Below are 21335 nucleotides of genomic sequence, written 5' to 3'. Positions count from 1 at the left end.
GAGAGGTCCTTAGTGCTGATTTATTGCAGAGGAGCATAAGGGAGTTGCCTTTCAAATGTACTCTTTAAATATCACACGAGGTTATATAAGCACATTCAGCAAAGTGACTTTTTCAAAAGCCTGCTTTGTGGTAAAGGGATCGATTGGTGGTCCTGAACAGAACTAGTGAAGCTTAGCTGCTTTATGTGATGAGTCTTCATTTTATTTGTGTATATATGTGTGAGAGTACGTTTTTGTTTCCTTACAGTCTGCATCACTTGTCTGAGCTGATTCAAGTGTTGCGGACAGGGCTTTGAATAGGCAGCTCTGGCTTGCTGCTGGCTTTGGTTACATCTGTTTATCCTGCAAAGTCATTGTCTTTGTACTTTGTCATGAGGATTTATTAAAAAGCATTGCTGTTTCTGAAAGCTTTATTTCCTTGTTCATTTAAGAAGGCAGTGTTTTTCAGCTTTTGTATGCATCATTTAATTGACAAGGGAGACTCACACTGTTGTTTCAGTTTGCATTAAACAGGGATATTCTTTCTGCAGTGTATAAAGGTTAATCATTAAGGTGCATAAATTCCTTGTTTAAGTGAATTTAGTGTCATGTTTTTTTTTAAAGTTGCTCTAGGATCTTTAAATTCTTTTGTTTTACACTAATATACTGTACAATCTACATAATGTGATTGTTCAGTTTTTGTTTTGAACAAACTGATCATTTTTAATTTATGTATCTAATGGATTCAGCAAGAATAACATGCTTTTTATTAGATTAGAACTGTTTTGAGGGTTTCACTAGCGAATGAAAATACTTGATAAAACTATTATTCAAGATACTTACTTAGTAACCAACTTTTTCTTTTATAGCGGGAGGTGGTCCTTGCACGGAATAAGGAGTTATCACTGGAACTGCTAAATCTGCGAGGAGAATTAGGTAAGACTCTTTTGTCTCTCTTGTGAACTGCACTGTGTATATTTTTTAAATGTATATGTCCTCCACAATGATGTGAAGATCTAGCCTGTTGTATGAAGGGTGTTTTTGTTTTTTTTTTTGGTAGCTTAAAGTAATTATAACGGATAAGTAGGCAATTTAACACCTTTGTAAGAAGCAGGCAAAAACCTTGCATTTTTGTGTAAATTCATTTTGAAGCATTCTCACAGCATACTTTATATTGTCCCATTTCTCTGTGAGAGCACTTACGCTTTGAATTTCCCTGAAGGCACTCTGCTTGACCCCCAGGTCTCTAAATTCTTGGCACTACACTGCCTTAAATTGTAAGAGGCCCAGCAGCACCCTAACATTTTAGTATGTCCAAAACCAAACAAAAGATAAAGATATTGCCACAACTCTAAAATACTTTTTTCAAATAAAGGGTTAGCTGTGATTTTCTAATATATTGCATTTTTAAGGATGTTTTAATGATGCTATATATATAGTGTACTATTTTTAAGAAATTTTAAATATAAACAAAAACAAAAGAAAAAAAAAAAGCAAAACTTATGGCTAAACTGCTCGAATATTTAAATACGAGCCATTTATTTTAAGGCATAGCATTAGTATGTTTAGACTGCTGCACCATATATTTTTTCTGCATGTTTTATAGTAAAGTAAACTTTAATACTGAAGAGTATTGAAGAATGTTGTCATTTTATTGGTAATTATAAAAAAAAAGTATTGCTTTTAAAATTTAATATTTTTTTTAGGTCACAAATTGTTACAGTAAAAACTATAAACTTGAATTGTGATCTGTTGCACAGAAGCAGTAATCTTGCTAATCTTTATTTTAAAAAATGAAAGAAGTTTTAAAGGGCTTGTGGCATTTACATTCCCTTTGTTTTGATTGAGTGAAGTGGGAGGAAAAAGAAAAGATTATAACTTAAGCTACAGCCAGCAAAAAAATCTGAACTGCTAAGAATCCAGGAAGGGACTGAAGTAGCCTTGCTTTGCTTTCAAAATGAGAGAGGATTTAGGTATTTGAAACCGTTTCTGTTTCTTTTTTTGATCATTATGTCTGAGACATACCCAAAATGATCTTTTTGTTTATTCAGTTGTCAAATGAGGTGGGATTTATTTACAAAATATTTGATTGAGTAGGAGAATTTTCAAGATTTTTTTTAATCTTTTTTTTTTTTTGAGAACTGAAGATGAAACAGTAGTGTAATTTTTGTTTGAGGCAGTGTTCGATTAGGCGTTGGTATGTTTTGATTTATGCCAATGTGTTTAGAACTAGAGAAAGATGTTATGCGGTTTCTACTTCCAGTTAAACAGTAAACTAAATGCTTTATTCATTTGTCTCCTTAAAGTTGTTGTTGTTTGTAGCATTGTTTTAATATATACTAGTATACCTTTTTCTTCATAAAATATTTTATATTATGACTTCTTTCAGTTTCTTACATATTCAGTGTTGAAGAACATTGCAAATATTAGATTTTCTCTCTGACAGTTTCTACATTGTTTAATGTTTTCATTTGCTGCATTATTTTAGTGGTATTTTTTCAACCTGTATTTGTATCATACCACTAATCAAATAAAATTATCCATGTAAATAATCCATTATTTTATTCCAGTAGTTAAATAAAACTTAAAATCAAATGAAAACTGACAAGCTGGGTAATAGGATTTTGTAAGTTATTTTAAAAAAGCATTAATGCAACTTTGCAGAATTACATATTAAAGTTTGTGTTTCATTAGGTACGAAATATATAATATTTTATTTTGGTAAAGGACTTAATTAGTTGATCACAAGAAATATATAGCTTTCGTAAATGTCAGATGAAATGAATGTGCTGCATTGTTTTAGCTAATCAAGAGTACTCTTTGTGAATGGTAATCCAGCTCCTCTCGCTTTTAATGTTTTTTTTTTTTTGTCTCGAGTCATTCCTAAACTTGGTTTATAAATAACCTTTCCACAAACTTATGTTAAATGCAGTAAAAGCAAGTAAGTAGTTACTTTCATCATACCACTATAAAGAATGTGTGGGGTTTCCATTCTGACCTCTTGTGTGTGCTTTAAGACATTCCTGTTGACACTGCTTTTGTAAATGGAGAAAAAAATGTCTTTTTTTGTAATATGATACCATAGCTTTAAAAAGTTAATGTTTTGAGCAAAGAAATACATAGTTAGAAAAAGCCTTCCATAAAATCTGCTGTAAACAGCTGTATCCGTTTGTCATTGCTTGGATCACTGGCAGCATTTTTAATTTTTTTCCTCACTAGAAAGTCAATTCCAAAAAAACTAAACTCTTGCAAGCAAATTTAGATAAGGAATCATGAAATTTATGTAAAAGTATTATTGCAATTAATCATAATGTTATCATTGTATGGAGTACCATTTCCAACTTTTAGCTTTTGTGCAACTATGATTAGAACATTTGAGAGAAATGTTAGTTACACTCAAGATTTATGTAGCAACTTTTGTAAAAGCCACTTTCAAAAGGCAACAGACAAATACATTGAGATCATTTTTAGTTTTTTTTTTAAATACTGCTAATAAAAAAATATATAACCTGTGGGAAGAGATTGCAATCAATATTTTATCTAGGGCCTTAAATACTGTAATGCTTACTCTAATGCTGTTCAAAGCAACCATTTAAATATTTATTTCACACTTTATATAATAACTTTTTCTAGATGGTGTTCTCAAAAGGCACTAGAAAAAATATTTAATTTATGTGTACTTTTTTGTATTTTTAATACAGTGCAAAAACAAAGATCAATAAATAGTACCTTTGACGGTGATCATCATGAAATTGAGAAAAATATTTAAAAATGTCTGCTTTGTATACTTTGTCAGTATTTCATTATTAAGTATCTGAAGAGAAATATATTGTAGACAACAATGATTAGTGATGGAAAGTTTTTTGACTAAATGCTCCATGATATCTCTAGGCATCTAAATCAAAATTGCTGTATCAAAATTGACATTTAACAAAATGCTTTATTTTTTTGTACACAACTTTCTTAAACTGCTGATTGTACAGATCTCTATTAGCTTTAAGAAAAATTGCACTCATTCCTATTCTGATCAGCAAAACCATCAATTAATATTTGTAAAATATTAGAAAATCTCAATGCACAGTGAACTCAATATATACAAACCCCTGACAAAAATAGGTGCTACAGGTTTTTTGTGTTATTAAAGCATCTATGGAGTAATTGCATTTTGGGCTGGTGCATTAGGTATCAAGAACATACACATTAGGAATATAAAAATAGTTATGAAAACTTCATTTTTTCATATGACATAAAAAATTTATAGGTTTAAATTTTTCCCCCTATTAGTTTCTTGTTTGAGATCTGTGTATATTTATGGTCCAGTTGTACTTGCTTTTAACACCTCAAGTGTCTTCTCTTGTCTCATTCAGTTGTTTTCTAGAGTTTCATAATATTTGAGACTTGTCATTTTAAAATGCTGTCTAGCATCAGGGATGTAAATTACATGATTTACTAGAGTATGCTTAAATACATTAATGAGAATGCCTTTTGGGCCCACATACTCCCTACTACTCCACTGATTATATTGTAAGGTGGATCCCTTTTATTTGCAATATGCAAACATCAAAATGTACGTTTAGGCTCAGATAGTGGCACACTATGGTTTAGCTCAATAAGCTTCAGTTAAACTGAATTGTTTTACTTGGTATTAGAGGTGGCCTAACTGGGCACAGTTCTTAAAAGTAGGATGTATACAACCGCAGCTAAAAATGATTTTCTCATATTCATATATTTAGGTAGTCTGCATATTTCAAATGGCACAGTGGTAGCACTCTTGTCCCACAGTATGGAGACAAGAGTTTGCATCCTGGGTCCTCCCTGCGTGGATTTTACATTTTCTCCCCATGTCTGTGTGAAATTCTCCCTGCTGCCCAAAAACATGCATGTTAGGTGAATTGGCGATGCTAAATTGGCCCTGGTGTGTGTATTTGCTCTGCAATGGACTGGTACTCTGTCCAGGGTTTTCTGCTTGCCTTGTGCACTCTGCTATCTGGGACAGGCTCCAGCACCCATCAAATATTTTAATTAGTCTTTTATAAAAATTATATTTTGGTTATTTGTTCTCTGACTTGTTCACTTTTCTTTTCTTTTTTTAATGTTTTGAACTTTCTCTTAACAGTAAATACAACATCCTCATATGACAGAGTTGAAAAGGAGAAAGATGAGCTCCGGTCCACTTATGAGGTACTTTTGCAAAAAGTACAGGATCAACATCGGAGTGAGCTGGCACATTTGGAAGACCGACTGAAACAGTTTTACTCAGCAGAGTGGGAAAAAGCGCAAGAAGCATATAAGATAGAAGTTGATAAAATGAGAATGGAAATGGAAAAACAGGTTAGTTCTTGAGATCATGGTTTCATGTCTTACTATGTGTAAACATTTACACTCATGAAGGTTGAAGTGCCACCAAACTTGTTGAGTGTCATAACTCTTCCACCAGGTGTTTCTTCTGTGTTGGTCCTCCTCTTAGAAGGCTATATGAATGGACCATATCAAGGATGCATCCTCACTAAAATACATTCTCTACCAAATCCTCCTTATCCATAGCAGCAGATAAACTATGTGTACATCATACTGAGTTTTCAAGCTTCTCATGGTATTGTACAGAATAAGTTCTACAGCCCTGTGGAAGTAAACCAATGCCAGACAAACATGCCCACAATGTCTGTCTTTTGCAGCACAAAGCTCATAATTTTTAGGGTTAAGGACATAGACTGACATAAGATTTGCCTTCTGCTTGAGCCTACAAAATAATTCTTTGGCTGATCTCATAGTCACCTCTACAAGAACCTTGGGTTTTGATTAACCGTTCTTGCAGCAGCATCCCTTATGTCCCAGAGAAAATCATAACATCTTATTTAGAGGCAGAGGTGCTGATTTCCTTCTTGCCTGCATCACACTTTTCTCTGAACTGCTCTGGTGCTGAATGAAAGTAAGGGTCAATAAGAGTAGTACCTATGCAGCAACAAAGTGCGGGTGAAATATATTTTTTAGGCTAGTTTGGAATTTTCATTCCTTCTTCTTAACTGGATAATCAATTTATCTAATTTCTTCCTCCATCTACCAGTTAATAATAATTTTGATTAAGGTCAACATTTCCTCATCATTTATCAAAACAGCTTAGGAAATGTATTTAAGTTTACCATCAGCCTCTTGTTAGCAATTTTAGGTCATTCTTCATCTTTTCAGCAAATTTGTGCAATCAGGCTTTCATTTCAGCAGCTTTTCGTTTAGACCCCTTATGCATTTTTGCCAAATTCAGGAATTTACTAGCTTATATTGCATGGCATGCCTTTTAGTAGCATCCCTTAAACTGACTGTTTAGCAGTTGGTTCGGTTTTTGGCACCACTGTAGCCAAAAACTACTGTAGGTACCAGCAACAGTTTCTGACACCATGCCCTTGTTTTTTACAAGTGTAGCTTTTTGAGATAGTTGGATTGAGTTAATCCAGAAAAAGAGGCAATTGCAGGCATAATGCCCCACTAGTCTTTTAAAACTTCTGGATCTGTCTAGTTTCAGAATAAGTATAGTGAAAAGGTGCCGCCTTCTCTCTCTTACTGATCTTCTCAACAACTTTTTACTTTGAAGAGCCAAGCTTTAAATTATTTTGGATTTGGATCTGCATATGGCTATATCCTAATGGCACCAACATTCTCCTTTATAAGTACTGAATTTTTGAAATGTCACCAAATGGGCTAGACAGATTATCCAGTATGCTGTTCCTTGATGAAAACACAAATACTTTCCCCAAACTAGGCTTCCAGGATTTTACTTGTTACCTTTTTGTGGAAGAACCAGTATCATTTTGTATTATTCTTTGTTGTAAATGTTGCTTAAACCAATTAACCATGTCTAATCTTATCAGTAGCTCAAGGTTCCTAATGACATTTAAATAACTCTGATACCTGGGGGCTTGCAAGCTTCACTAGTTTATTTTTCATACATTTTAAACAATTGTGAATATAAAGTGCTGTAAATTGGATTTTGCTATATTTCTGTTATAAAGTATATTTTTCATTCAAAAGCCTTTAGGTGGTAGGGGGTTGGAAGGAAATTGTAGTGATTTTTAAATTCTGTTTCACCCATCCATGAGTAGCAAATGTTAGGACATTGTATATGGATGTGAGAAAAAGAATGGATTGATTCATTGATCTTAATCAGTCAGCATTGGCAAAGCAAAGCTGATAATTAACTATTGGATAATTTGTTGAGGCTCCCACTTTATTTTACTTTCTCTGTGGGAGGGATTTCCAGCCATTAGACTTGTATTAAGGTAACTGAAACATACTTGTTTTAAGAAACAGAATAATAAAATGTATTAAATATAGAGATTGTAAAAATATGACAACTGCATGTATATACCAACATAGAAGACAAGGCAGATTAGGCAGACAAACCTATAACACTGAAGAGGCTGGCTTTTTAAAGTTTTAATTTATCATGGCAAAGAAAAACAGTTTCACGATATGAAGTCTTTAAAGATGATGTCCAATGTTGTTTGAAGTTGTTGTTCTGTGTTCAAGAGGATTCTTCTTGTGTTGTAATGTACTCTTTGTCTTTGCTTCAAGGTTTTTGCCCTTAGTGTGGTGTGATGCTGCCTTTCTCAGGTCACTGTTAAGCTTTTTGCTGTGCCCTCTTCCACTTGTACCGGAATAATTAATGCTTTTCCCTAAAAAGTGTGTAGGTGCTGAAGTTCTCTTTTTGATCTGTGCTGCTTCTTAGTTTTCTCAGACCGGGCTCAATTACTGGCTCAGTACCTGGCTTGTAAAAGTTAATTTTAGCTTGTTCAGTGTGTACAGTTGTAGGACTCTATGGAGAGTAGCTTCCAGGCCAAAGAACCTTTTTGAGATTTTTTTCTCAAAAGACAGTGGGTAGCTTCTCAACCTAAAGAGAGTGGCTTACTGCTTCTTAGTTCTCTCAGATCGGGCTCAGTTACTGGCTCAGTGCTAAGAGTGAATCTTGGCTAGTTCAATGTGTCCAGTTGCAGGTCTCTATGGAGAGTAGCTTCCAGGCCAAAGAACATTTGTGATGTTTTTTTCTCAAAAGATAGTGGGCAGCATCCCAACCCAAAGATAGTAGCTTATCAGTTTTCTTCTAACAAACACAACAGATTTTAGGTCCTCCAAAGAGAGTGGATTGTCCCCTTTCCCTCCCCCAAGGAAAATGGAAGAGATGAATGCAGCTAGTTTTGAAGGAAGGTGTAAACTCTAGTGATTGGATTAAAGTTCCTTATAGTTACTGATCTAGTGCCTGTGCATAGGAGTGTTTTTTTCCATCACATCCAGAAATGGGTTTGTAGATGAAAACTGATCCAAGATGAATGTCAATTTGGGTGTCTTTTTGTCTGAAGTCTCAAAAAGGTGTCGGCTTAATTCTGATGTCCACTTTTGTTATCAGATGGAAGTACAGATCTGAGAAAGGGGTTGGTATGAGCTGCAGTTCAGCAATTTATTTAAGAATGCTGGTGACTGGAGGGTATGCAGCTTAATTTTTGTATCCCTGTTAAATCTGCTATCTTAACAGGCCTTAGTGCCGCTAAAAGCCTATCATAAGCAGATCATAAGTAACATCCTTGTTGCACTGTTATTAAAACTGATTTTCACATGTGTTTAGGGCAATGCTGATATTGACTGATTTATTACAGTTTCACAAAGTGCTGATCAAATAGATTTTGCATTTCTGAATTGTAAGATTTAGTCTGTTATTTTGTATCAAAGTGATATACAAGGTGTTATTAAAGTTACAATTATGAATGAATATGTTCAGCATACCAGTGTATATTTAAAAATAGAATACTGTCTTTGAGCAATATGACAGTAAGAAAAGAAATGTTGTTAGTGCGATTTCTCCATTGTTTTGGCCATGGAGAATGCCCTGACGTTTCATCGGCACCCAAGGATGCCATCTAGCTATCGTGACTTCCACTCTTATGTACCTTTTCAGCCCAGTTTGTTACTAATTAACTCTTCCAACCACTGCAGCCTGATTTGGCTCCCCTTTTTAACTCTTTAGTCTCTTTGCATAGAGAGCCACACAATGCCATCTCATGTGAACCTCATTGGTTGCATTTAGCCCTATGAGTTCAGCCCTCAGTTTCTTTCAGTGACTAAAGTTTGCATAGACTGAAGTCCTGTGACCACTGACCTTCATAGTGTCCAGTACCAAAAACAAATGCTGCACATTCATAATTTCATATATCAGTCTCTCTTACAAAGCAATCCATCTCAGCCTTAGGGGCAGCTGCATTGAGAATATCATTTTGGGCTTTTGAGTTCAATGCTGTATGAGTAACATTTCTTACATGATTTTTAAAGTAGCACAGTGTAGCTCATATGCATTGTAGGCTATTGGAAAGGGTATATCTGAATTTCCATAAACTATTACATGCTACTTCTAGTTCTGAAAATGATATTTCAGTAATTGTAGCAATATATTTAAACTATAGTTTGAATCTGAAGAAACTTTAAATCGGGTATACACATATGTAAATGAAAGTCACAGAAGGCAACAGCATGCATATTTTATCAGGGTATGGTCTTAATAATCTTTAAAAGATTATGTATTGACTAGCTACTCTACCTGTCTTGATTATCAACATAGTCCTCAGTGTTAACATTTCCACCATGAAATGTAAATGTCTCTGTTATGTGCCCTATGGTATGGGATTCGTAAAAGCAGCATCACATGTTTGTGATGTGCCATCTATTGGAATGACAAAGACATACAGCCAGATGGGCACCCAAACACTTAACCTTTTATTAATGTGAATTGGTATTGATTGGCAAGAATTTCAAAGGAATCACACCAGAGATCCCTAAAAAACACCCCTATGATTAAAACAAATTAAAGAAAACCAAAGGATGTTCAGTTAAATCTTTTCAATTAAAAATATTTATGTAAATGAATCCATCATTACATATAATAGCTCAGTTGCTGCCTATCAAAAGAGTGGAAGGGGAAACTAGGGTTCATGTGTGTCAGTTAGATGTAAAATGATGTCCTTAAATGATGATATACTACAGTTCACAGAGTCGAGTGATCACTACAACTACAGAGTGCTCCCCTTCCCCTGTGCTACCTTCACATCCTTCTGGGAGGAATGACCACAAGGCTGTGCAGCGGCATCTCTAACCAGTTATACTGATTTTGGGGGATTCAATTTTCAGAAACATCAGAAGTAGATTCGCTGTTGTCCACCATTTCTCAGGACTCAAAGTTTCTGATATCCTGTGTCACCTTCCCAGTTTACTCAACAAGTATGTATCTGTGCAATATGTGATTATTCACATAAGGTGTAACAACATCTGCAACCGGAAGTCTGAAATTTTAAAACATGATTTTAACAAGCTTTTTAGCTTTCTCTATTCCTGTGGAAAAAATGTTTTTATCTTTGGTCCAATTCCACCCCATGGAAAAGGATCTGGACATTTTAGTCACACTCTGAGCGTGCGTAATTGACTCCAGATGACTTGCCCTTCATTAAATGTTGTCTTTATTAACAATTGTAATCTTTTCTGAAATCGTCCTTCATTTTTCAGGAATGACGGAATTCACCCTAGTTTTTTAGCCACTCAAGTTTTACCAGACAATATATTTTACACAATGTTAAACTGCTGTATGAAGTGATTGAGCACCCACGTTTTTGACATATTCTCTGATAATCATCCTGGTGATCCACTGCCGCATTTGCCCTCTGTCTGTTTTACCAGATCTCCCTACAGTCCAAATAATTCTTGTAACAATCTAGAGAGAGTCCCTATCATTCCCTATTATAATCAAGACTAGATCAAATAAACATTATAATGTAGCGCACAAAATTAATCTAGCAAAACCTTCTAGCATCCTAACATCAGAAAATATAGTGCAAATCAGCTTGAATAAGCTTAACTCTGTAGTGTACTTTACACTTAGGTCACTTTCTACTAAGAGTTTTTATATTAGTGATTTTTTAAACTTTTTCAGTTTATCTGTCTGTGCTCCAATTAAGTGTCTTGGGCCTGGTACATATACTTATCACCATATTGACAGTAATGCTAAGTCCATATTGAACAATCATTTACCATATATACTTGATGCATGTAGTACAAAATATGATTCCCTTGATAATCTCACAGATATTCTAAATAGTACATTGCTTAAATTGTTTGATTCTCTTGCTTCTCTAATAACAAGAAAAGCTACCCACCTGAAATGTTCGCCATGGTTTTTAGATGACATCCATGCACACAAACAGACTTGCAGAAAACTTGAGCACAGGTGGTATATAACAAAGCAAGCAAGAAGGTTTTCATCTTGCCTGGGTAGAAAGTTTTAAAAATTATAAATGAGCACTTTCAGTTACTAGGACTTCACATTCCTCTGATCTGATTTACACTAATAGAAATAATCCATGATATTTGTTTGATATGGTTATCAAGCTCACACAGAATGCTCCAGCACATAGCTCTCCATTCAATGCTGATAAATTTCTGAGATATTCCATAAATAAGATTGTCTTGATTAGAGATAACATCAATGGCCTACATTCCTCTCAGAATGACATCTATGACTCTTCCAACATTTTAACGAATACAGACACTGTGGCTCAGACCTCTTGCAGTTTTCCACAATTTGAATTAGTTTCCCCTCAGGCTTTGTTTAGCCTGATAACTGCTTCTAAATCTACAACCTGTATATTGGACCCAATACCATCTTATATTTTAAATGAACTGTCTCCTGTTTTAATTGGTCCTAGTTTGAATGTTATCCATTGACTCTGTGCCATCTGTTTTAAAAACTGCCATTATTAAGCCATTGCTCAAAAAACCTAATCTTGGGTCCAATGATTTTTGAATAACTATCGACCAATTTCCAATCTTTCTTTATGTCTAAATTAATTGATAGGGCCGTCGCTGATCAACTTAATGCCTATTTGCCTGACAATATTCTTTTTTTGACAAAATTCAATCCAACTTTCAATGCCATCATTTTACAGAAAGTGCTTTGACCAGATTAATGATATGCTGATCACTGTTGATTCAAATTTGATGTCAGTATTGTTGCTTCTTGACAGTTTTGTCTTGACATTAAAGACCATGACATACTTTTAAGCCACTTAGAGAAACATATTGGCATCCAGGGCACGGTACTTTCAGGGTTTCATTCTCATTTATCAAACACTGTGCAAGTTACAACAGTGAAATTTCTGAAGCAAAGTTTGATCTATCCAAGGGATCAGTTTTTGGTCTCATGTTTCCTCTTGGTGACATCATTTGTAAATATGGTGTTACTTTTTATTGTTTCACTGACAATATGCAACTGTATATACCTGTAAAGCCAAATGACCTTTCCCAAGTGGTAAATTTAGAGTCATGTCTGTCGGAAATTAAAAAATGTATGAGTATGAACTTTCAGCTCTTAACATGCTAATTTAGCAGAATTATTGGTGGCTAGATGTCCATATTTGGCTGGTCTGTGTGAGAACTTGAGTGTTAATATTAATGGCTGTTCTGTCTGTGAAAGTTCAACCATTAAAAATTTTGAAGTAATTTTCGATAATCATCTCGCCCCCCAGTCTCATATCATGGCTATTACCAATGCAGCATTTTTTCATTTTAGTAATATTGCAAGAATCCAATCTATTCTGTCTCTGTGTGATGCTGAAACATTGATACATGCATGTGTTTTTTCTAGACTTGATTATTGTAATGCCCTTTTATCCTGTGTTCCAAGTTCCAAGGAGCAAAATTATTTAAGGCTTTGTAAACTATAAGCAGGATTTTAAACTCAATTCTAAATGACATATGTAACCAATGTAGTGACATCAAAACTGGAGAGATGTGCTTGGATTTTCTTTTCCTAGTTAAGATTCTAGCAGCTGCATTCTGCACTAATTGCAATTGATTTATGTCTTTTTTGGGTAGTCCTGAGAGGAGAGCGTTATAGTAATCTAGTCGACTGAATACAAAAGTGTGGATTAATTTCTCCGCATCTTGCAATGTTATAAGGGGTCTAACTTTTGCTGGATTTCTTAAGTAGAAAAATGCTGTCCTAGTAATCTGATTAATATGTGATTTAAAATTCAGGTCAGAGTCAATAGGTACCCCTAAATTCTTTACCTCAGTCTTGACTTTTAATCCTAATGCATCTAGTTTATTTCTAATAACCATTATATCCATTATTGCCAATCACTAAAATTTATGTTTTCTCTTTATTTAGTTTGAGAAAATTACTACTCATCCCTTCAGAAACACAAGTAAGACATTGTGTCAGTGAATCAAGAGAGTCGGGGTCTTCAGGTGCTATTGATAAGTACAGTTGTGTGTCCTCAGCATAGCTGTGGTAGCTCAGGTTATGCCCCAAAATAATCTAACCTAAAGGAAGCATCTAAATCAAAAAGAGCAGTGGACCCAGGATAGAGCCTTGTGGAACACCATGTAGAATATCATGTGTCTTTGAAGTATAATTACCACAATTTACAAAGTATTTTCTACCTGCCAGGTAGAATTCAAACCAATTTAAGACACTGCCAGAGAGGCCCACCCATTGACTAAGGCGATTTCTAAGAATATTGTGATCAGTGGTATCGAAAAGATCTAAAAGGATGAGAACAGATAAATGGCCTTTGTCTGCATTTACCCTCAAGTCATTTGCTACTTTAAAGAGTGCAGTTTCTGTACTGTGATTTGTTCTGAAACCCAACTGAAACTTCTCAAGAATGGCATGTTTATTGAGGTGATCATTAAGCTACATAATGACTGCCTTCTCTAGAATTTTACTTAAGAAAGACAGGTTAGAAATAGGTCTACAATTTTCAAAAGCAGAGGAGTCAAGGTTATTTTTCTCATATCTAATGACGAGTTTACTATGTCAAGAATACTATCAATTAGTACGCCTGGTGGTACTTTGAAAAAACTTGTTGATATTGGGTCGAGGATGCAGGTGGGGGGTCTCAGTTGAGAAATTATTTTATATAGATCAGGTAAATCTATCCTGTTGAAAGAATTTTATTTGTTTAAAATGGAGTTCTGGGGTTTAAGTGGTTCAGTATTGGGGAGATGTACTATATTATTTCTAATATTATCCATTTTTTGATTAAAAAATACAGCAAAAGCCTCACAAGATAGACTATGTTGTTGTATTCTGTTGTTTTAACCTTAAATATTTCATAATGGGCAGTCAGTTTAGTTTTTCTCCATTTTTGCTCAGCTCTCCGGCATGTTCTCTTAAGATCAGACACTCTTTGGGTCTTCCATGGTATAACAGTACTAGAAGACTTTTTAACTATCTTTTTAGGTGTGACGATGTCAGCAGCAGCTCTCACCTTAATATTAAAATTTTCCACCTTACTATTTACATTATTCTCACTATTGTAGTAAGCACTTCAAAGGGACTGGTTGCTTAGAATGTTTGTAAATTTTGAAGCTGCTGATGAATCAAAGAAGCATTTTTTTAACAATATGCTTCACATGAATATTTTCTATTATTTCTTTATTAAATAGTAACAGAAAATGGTCTGATAGACCAATATCAATGATCTACTTCACATCAACTTTTAATCATTTAGTAATTACTAAGTCTAACGTATGACCTGCTTTATGTGTAGGCTGACTAATGTGGTGGCTCAAATCAAGAGTCCAGGAGGTTCATGAATTGTTTTACTAATCCCTCCTCGATCACGGGGGTTGCGTTCCAGAACCCCCTGCGATAGGTGAAAATCCGCAAAGTAGAAACCCTATGTTTGCATGGTTATTTTTATATATTTTAAGCCCTTAGAAACTCTCCCACACTGTTTATAAATATTCTCCCCACAGTTATAAAGTAAACCCTTGTTTATCGTGGTTAATCTGCTCCAGACAGATAAATGAATTTCCACGAAGTAGGATTCTTTATTTATAAATCTAATATTTTCGCAGTTAGATCATTGAAAACCTGTTTACGACCTTCTAAATATGTTTTTTTTTTTTACATTATTAGAGCCCTCTAGATATGAAATAACACCCTTTAGTCAAAAGTTTAAACTGTGCTCCATGACAAGACAGAGATGACAGTTCTTTCTCACAATTAAAAGAATGCAAACATATCTTCCTCTTCAAAGGAGCGTGCATCAGGGGCAGAGAATGTCAGAGAGAGAGAGAGAAAAGTAAACAATCAAAAATCAATAGGGCTGTTGGGCTTTTAAGTAAACGAAGCACCGCGATAAAGCGGCCGCAATGAAGGGATCAATGTGAAGGTAGTCTTTCAGCATTTTTTTTAGCGGAGTGTTCGTATCTTCTAAGCAAACAGCCACTGTGCAAACAGCCCCTCTGCTCACACCCCCTCCGTCAGGAGCAGAGAATGTCAGAGAGAGTGAGAGAGACAGAGAAAAGCAAACAATCAAAAATCAATACGGGCTGTTAGAGCTTTTAAGTGTGCGAAGCACCACGCGGGAAGCATATCGTATATCATTGAGGAATTTAATTTAATACGTAATACGTGCTCTGATTGGGTAGCTTCTCAGCTATCCACCAATAGCGTCCTTTGTATGAAATCAACTGGGCAAACAAACTGAGGAAGCATGTACCATAAATTAAAAGACCCATTGTCCGTAAAAAATCTGCGAACCAGCGAAAAATCTGTGATATATATTTAGATATACTTACATTTAAAATCCACTATGGAGTGAAGCCGTGAAAGTCGAAGCACGATATCACTGTATTCCCTTGTTGACATACCTTAACTTTTAATTTTTTAATGTTATTTTATTCCAGTTTTATTAGTTATTACTTCTTTAACATTGATGTTGTTTATTTGTTTATTTTATATCTTATGTATTCTTCTCATTTATACAGTGTATTGGGACCATGCTGCATTGTGATTTTGCACTTTAAATAAAGTTGAAAAAAAATAAAATTAGTATTGCTTGGCAAGAATTTCAAAGGAATCAAACCAGATATTCCTAAAAAAAACTCAAATGAACATGCATTCTTTTACAAAATAAAATGTAAACATTAAACTAATATGTATTAATATATAGCAATCATGTCAAACAGCTGGTAAATGCATTTTTAGTTACCAAAAAGGGTAAGTGGGAACCAGTGACCAGAGTACATGGTTGAACTTTGTAGAGTTCCTCATTTGCGACTTATTACATTTGTTCATCCATACTATACATCCATCCGTTTTCAAAAAGACCACACAGGCTAGACCACTTTCCTGGTGGAATTTGGCACATGGCTGAATGTGTCACTAGTTTGTTACAGTGTAAAATCATGCACTCAAAAGTAATGACTATTAAAACATCCATTTTCAGTTGCTGATTAACGTAACACTAACACCTCTCTTCACTTTTCCTTCCACCTTCCAGAGTACCATAGGAAAAACCTACACGGAATTGTAGAGACACGAGGCAGTGATTGGACTGGAATTTTTAGAACATTAGAACAATCTAGACGAGAACAGGCCATTCAGCCCAACAAAGCTCAACAGTCCTATCCACTTAATTGTAATAAAATAACATCAAGTCTCATCATAATTTTAAACACTTCAGTAATGTCTCCTCTTCATCATCTTTTGCTTAAAGTGAAAAGGCTCATTTCTTTTAATCTTTCCACATAAGTCCTCCCCTATAGTCCTGGAATCGGCCTAGTTGCTATTCTGTTGACCTTTCCTAGCGTTGCTATGTCCTTTTTGTAGCATGGAGACTAAAACTGTTCAAATTACTCCAGATGAGGCCTCACCAGTATGTTATAAAGCATGAGTATAACCTCCTAGGACTTGTACTCTATACATTGTGCTATATAACCTAACATTCTGTTAGCCTTCTTAATGGTTTTTGAACACTGTCTGGCAGTGGATAGGGTTTGAATACACAATGGGCAGTCTGAAAATCGAAAATACACCTTATGAGAAGGATTTAGGAGTTGTAGTAGACTCAACACTAACATTTTTACTTTGTACATATAATACCTTTTTGCTATTAAATTTCATCTGCCAAAAATCTACCCCAGCCTGTATGCTGTCCACAACCCTCTGTAATCACTCAATTTGATTATAAATTATATGCCAATCCATGATTAAAGTCCCCCCATGACTATAATATCCCACTGTAAACTTAGCTTTTTAATATTGCTAAAAAGATGTGCATTGAAATTACTGTCTGCATTGGGCAGCCTATAACACACTTTTAAAATAACACCTTTTCCTAATGCTTTCCAGACAAAGCCAACTGTCCTCACTAAGATGGGTCTCATTATCAAACTTAAGACTTGTGTTTAAATTCTGTTTGACATAAACAGCAACCCCAACTTCTTTTCTGTTCTGTCTGTCCTTACTAAAAATGTGTGTTCCTCTATGTTATAATCATCCCCATCTTTGTTATTTAACCAGGTGTCTGTTATTCCTATAATATCATAATTATGCTCCTCTACCTACAACTCCATCTCAGTAGTTTTATTTTTGATACTTCTACCATTAAGGCAAGCTAATTTTAATGTGTTATTCATTTTACTTTTCCATTTAAAAATTGGGTTAGAATTTACATTACTATGCATTTTTATTTTCACATGATTGTTAATTTATTTACAGTTATAAAACTTTGTCCGTCCTAAACTCCCTGCCCCTTTAACCTATCCACTACTACCCTACTCATATGTCCCCTCCAACACATTGGTGCCCCTCCAGTTCAGATGTAACCTGTCATGGTGGATCATGTCCCTTCTGTCCCAAAAGGAGTCCCAATGACCCATAACCCTATACCCTTCCACCCTACACCAATATTTTAGCCACGCATTAAGCCTTTTAATCTCCTCAGTCTTATGTGGACTCACACATGGCAGAACTTCAGAAAAGACTACCTTGTCAGTTCTGTTTCTCAGTGTGGAACCTACTGTAACTCTTTAAATTTGGTTTGCATAACTGACAGACGACTACCCTTATGTAGTAGATTTCAAAAGCTGCAAGAATACATTGCTAGCTACTGTTATGGTATGACCCTTAAATTGAGAAAGCAAGATTATAATACACTAAACTAAAAAAGAGACTTGCCGTTAGTTCGCTGATTCATGATCCTGTCAGTTTGCTTCAAGCAAGAGTTCAGTACTTAATTCAAACAACCTTTTAGTTACGACAACAAAATTGTTTCTGATTTCTTATACTAAATGATTTTGATTTCTTTCACAAGCTCTTGACTAAGGGGTTTAATCTCTATCAATCCATAAGCATGCTAAGAACATCTGTTTAATGTAATGAAGTTCAAAGAAGTTGTAAATCCCAGATTTATTTCTGTTTTGTTATTTTTCAGGTTGAGGAAATTAATTCACAAGAACAAGCTTTAAGGAAACAACTTGAAAATACTCATTTAAACAATACACAGCTTTTAAAAGAACATTATGAAACCTCTTTAGAAGGTAAAGTTTTTTTTTTTTAATTTGCCTCATGCTAGTGTAAAATGTAGTTATCAATTTTTAGACTTTTTTAACAATTAGGTATTAATATATTGTTGCTTTAGCTAAATTATAATGAAGTTTTATTAGTATTATAAAACTATATTGGTGCAAACCTATTTTCTCCTTTTAATTGCAACACACGAATACCGTAGATTTTTACATTTTTTGAAGACACTTACCTCTGTTGACTTACCGTAGTTTAGATATTTTAAGGTCAAAACACTGATCTGGTACTGCAGTAAATCAACATACAGTACAGGCCAAAAGTTTGGACACACCTCCTCATTCAATGTGTTTTCTTTATTGTCGTGACCATTTACATTGGTAGATTCTCACTGAAGGCATCAAAACTATGAATAAACACATGAACAACTTAAACTATTTCAGGTGACTACCTGTTGAAGCTCATCGAGAGAATGCCAAGAGTGTGCAAAGCAGTAATCAGAGCAAAGGGTGGCTATTTTGAAGAAACTAGAATTTAAAACATGTTTTCAGTTATTTCACCTTTTTTTGTTAAGTACATAACTCCACATGTGTTCATTCATAGTTTTGATGCCTTCAGTGAGAATCTACCAATGTAAATGGTCATGAAAATAAAGAAAACACATTGAATGAGGAGGTGTGTCCAAACTTTTGGCCTGTACTGTAAGTCAAAGCCTGCTCACTTCTGAATTATGTAGAGTAACATGAGAAGCAGTTTGTGCTCTTAATACTGTATCAGATCATTTGAAACTCATCACAGACATATTTCACTGGTGATTTGTTGTGATTATGAACTAATGCTGTAAATAAGTGCCTGGACAGATAGATGTATCTAAAGAGTATTTTTAAGATTTTTAACCTTAATATTCAAGTAACTCAATTTTTATTTATATCTTCACTTAGAACACTTTACACAATTGCAAATCTATTTAGGCAAAATATATCATAATTCTATAAACCACAAAAAGTTTTATGCTGTAGTTGTGTTAAAATTGAAGAGTTACCCAATAGAAGAAAAATCTGGCCAGTCATTTCTCCAGCTATAAATTTAATTTAGTATTTCAACATCATAATATGAGCAACAGGCTCTGTTCCAGAATATAATTCACATAATCACAGATGTTGGCTGTTACTTGATGCAATTGGAGTGCATTTAGTCTACTTTTTTGTGTTAATTGTAACCACTGGTTTATTAGCTGTTTTCTGTGTTGAAAACCGGATTCCATAAAAGTTGGGACACTATACAAATCGTGAATAAAAACTGAATGCAATGATGTGGAGGTGCCAACTTCTAATATTTTATTCAGAATAGAACATAAATCACGGAACAAAAGTTTAAACTGAGAAAATGTATCATTTTAAGGGAAAAATATGTTGATACAGAATTTCATGGTGTCAACAAATCCCAAAAAAGTTGGGACAAGGCCATTTTCACCACTGTGTGGCATCTCCCCTTCTTCTTACAACACTCAACAGACGTCTGGGGACCGAGGAGACCAGTTTCTCAAGTTTAGAAATAGGATTGCTTTCCCATTTTTGTCTAATACAGGCCTCTAACTGTTCAATCGTCTTGGGCCTTCTTTGTCGCACCTTCCTCTTTATGATGCGCCAAATGTTCTCTATAGGTGAAGGATCTGGACTGCAGACTGGCCATTTCAGTACCCGGATCCTTCTCCTACGCAGCCATGATGTTGAGATTGATGCAGAATGTGATCTGGCATTATCTTGTTGAAAAATGCAGGGTCTTCCCTGAAAGAGATGACGTCTGGATGGGAGCATATGTTGTTCTAGAACTTAAATATATTTTTCTGCATTGATGGTGCCTTTCCAGACATGCAAGCTGCCCATGCCACACGCACTCATGCAACCCCATACCATCAGTGATGCAGGCTTCTGAACTGAGCGTTGATAACAACTTGGGTTGTCCTTGTCCTCTTTGGTCCGGATGACATGGCGTCCCAGATTTCCAAAAAGAACTTTGAATCGTGACTCGTCTGACCACAGAACAGTCTTCCATTTTGCCACACTCCATTTTAAATGATCCCTGGCCCAGTGACAACGCCTGAGCTTCTGGATCTTGCTTAGAAATGGCTTCTTCTTTGCACTGTAGAGTTTTAGCTGGCAACGGCGGATGGCACGGTGGATTGTGTTCACTGACAATGGTTTCTGGAAGTATTCCTGAGCCCATTCTGTGATTTCCTTTACAGTAGCATTTCTGTTTGTGGTGCAGTGTCATTTAAGGGCCCGGAGATCACGGGCATCCAGTATGGTTTTACGGCCTTGACCTTTATGCACAGAGATTGTTGCAGATTCTCTGAATCTTCGGATGATGTTATGCACAGTTGATGATGATAGATGCAAAGTCTTTGCAATTTTTCACTGGGTAACACCTTTCTGATATTGCTCCACTATCTTTCTGCGCAACTTTGTGGGAATTGGTGATCCTCTACCCATCTTGGCTTCTGAGAGACACTGCCACTCTGAGAAGCTCTTTTTATACCCAATCATGTTGCCAATTGACCTAATTAGTGTTTATTGGTCTTCCAGCTCTTCGTTATGCTCAAATTTACTTTTTCCAGCCTCTTATTGCTACTTGTCCCAACTTTTTTGAATCAACATATTTTTCCTTTGAAATGATACATTTACTCAGATTAAACGTTTGATCTGTCATCTACGTTCTATTACAAATAAAATATTGACATTTGCCATCTCCACATCATTGCATTCAGTTTTTATTCACAATTTGTTTAGTGTCCCAACTTTTTTGGAATCCGGTTTGTATTTTACAGTGTCATTAATACTTATCTTGTTACTAAATATTTTGTATCGAATTTGTAAAATAATATCTCTTGTACAAAATACCACGGCACAGGTATGATTGCTGTCCAGCTGTTTGTAAACACCCACTTATGTTTAATATTTGTACCCCACTTTTGTACTTTACCTATAATAACCTATCTATTCTGCTACTT

At 35.1% G+C, this 21335-nt stretch overlaps 1 protein-coding gene across 2 annotated transcripts in view; it reads left to right on the top strand.

Moving 5' to 3' along the window:
- The window catches only part of mtus1b (microtubule associated tumor suppressor 1b), a 67035-nt gene that overhangs the window by 28303 nt on the left and 17397 nt on the right, over positions 1-21335 (top strand). For both annotated transcript variants that reach the window (XM_039750945.1, XM_039750946.1), the window contains 3 exons: positions 849-915; positions 5096-5310; positions 18237-18342. In XM_039750945.1, coding sequence (XP_039606879.1) covers positions 849-915; positions 5096-5310; positions 18237-18342 — 388 coding nt within the window. The remainder of the gene's footprint in view (positions 1-848; positions 916-5095; positions 5311-18236; positions 18343-21335) is intronic.

This window comes from Polypterus senegalus, chromosome 4 (genome assembly GCF_016835505.1).
Source record: "Polypterus senegalus isolate Bchr_013 chromosome 4, ASM1683550v1, whole genome shotgun sequence".
Lineage (NCBI taxonomy): Eukaryota > Metazoa > Chordata > Cladistia > Polypteriformes > Polypteridae > Polypterus > Polypterus senegalus.
The sequence above is the reverse complement of the archived record's forward strand: the minus strand, read 5'-3'. Positions and strand labels throughout refer to the sequence as shown.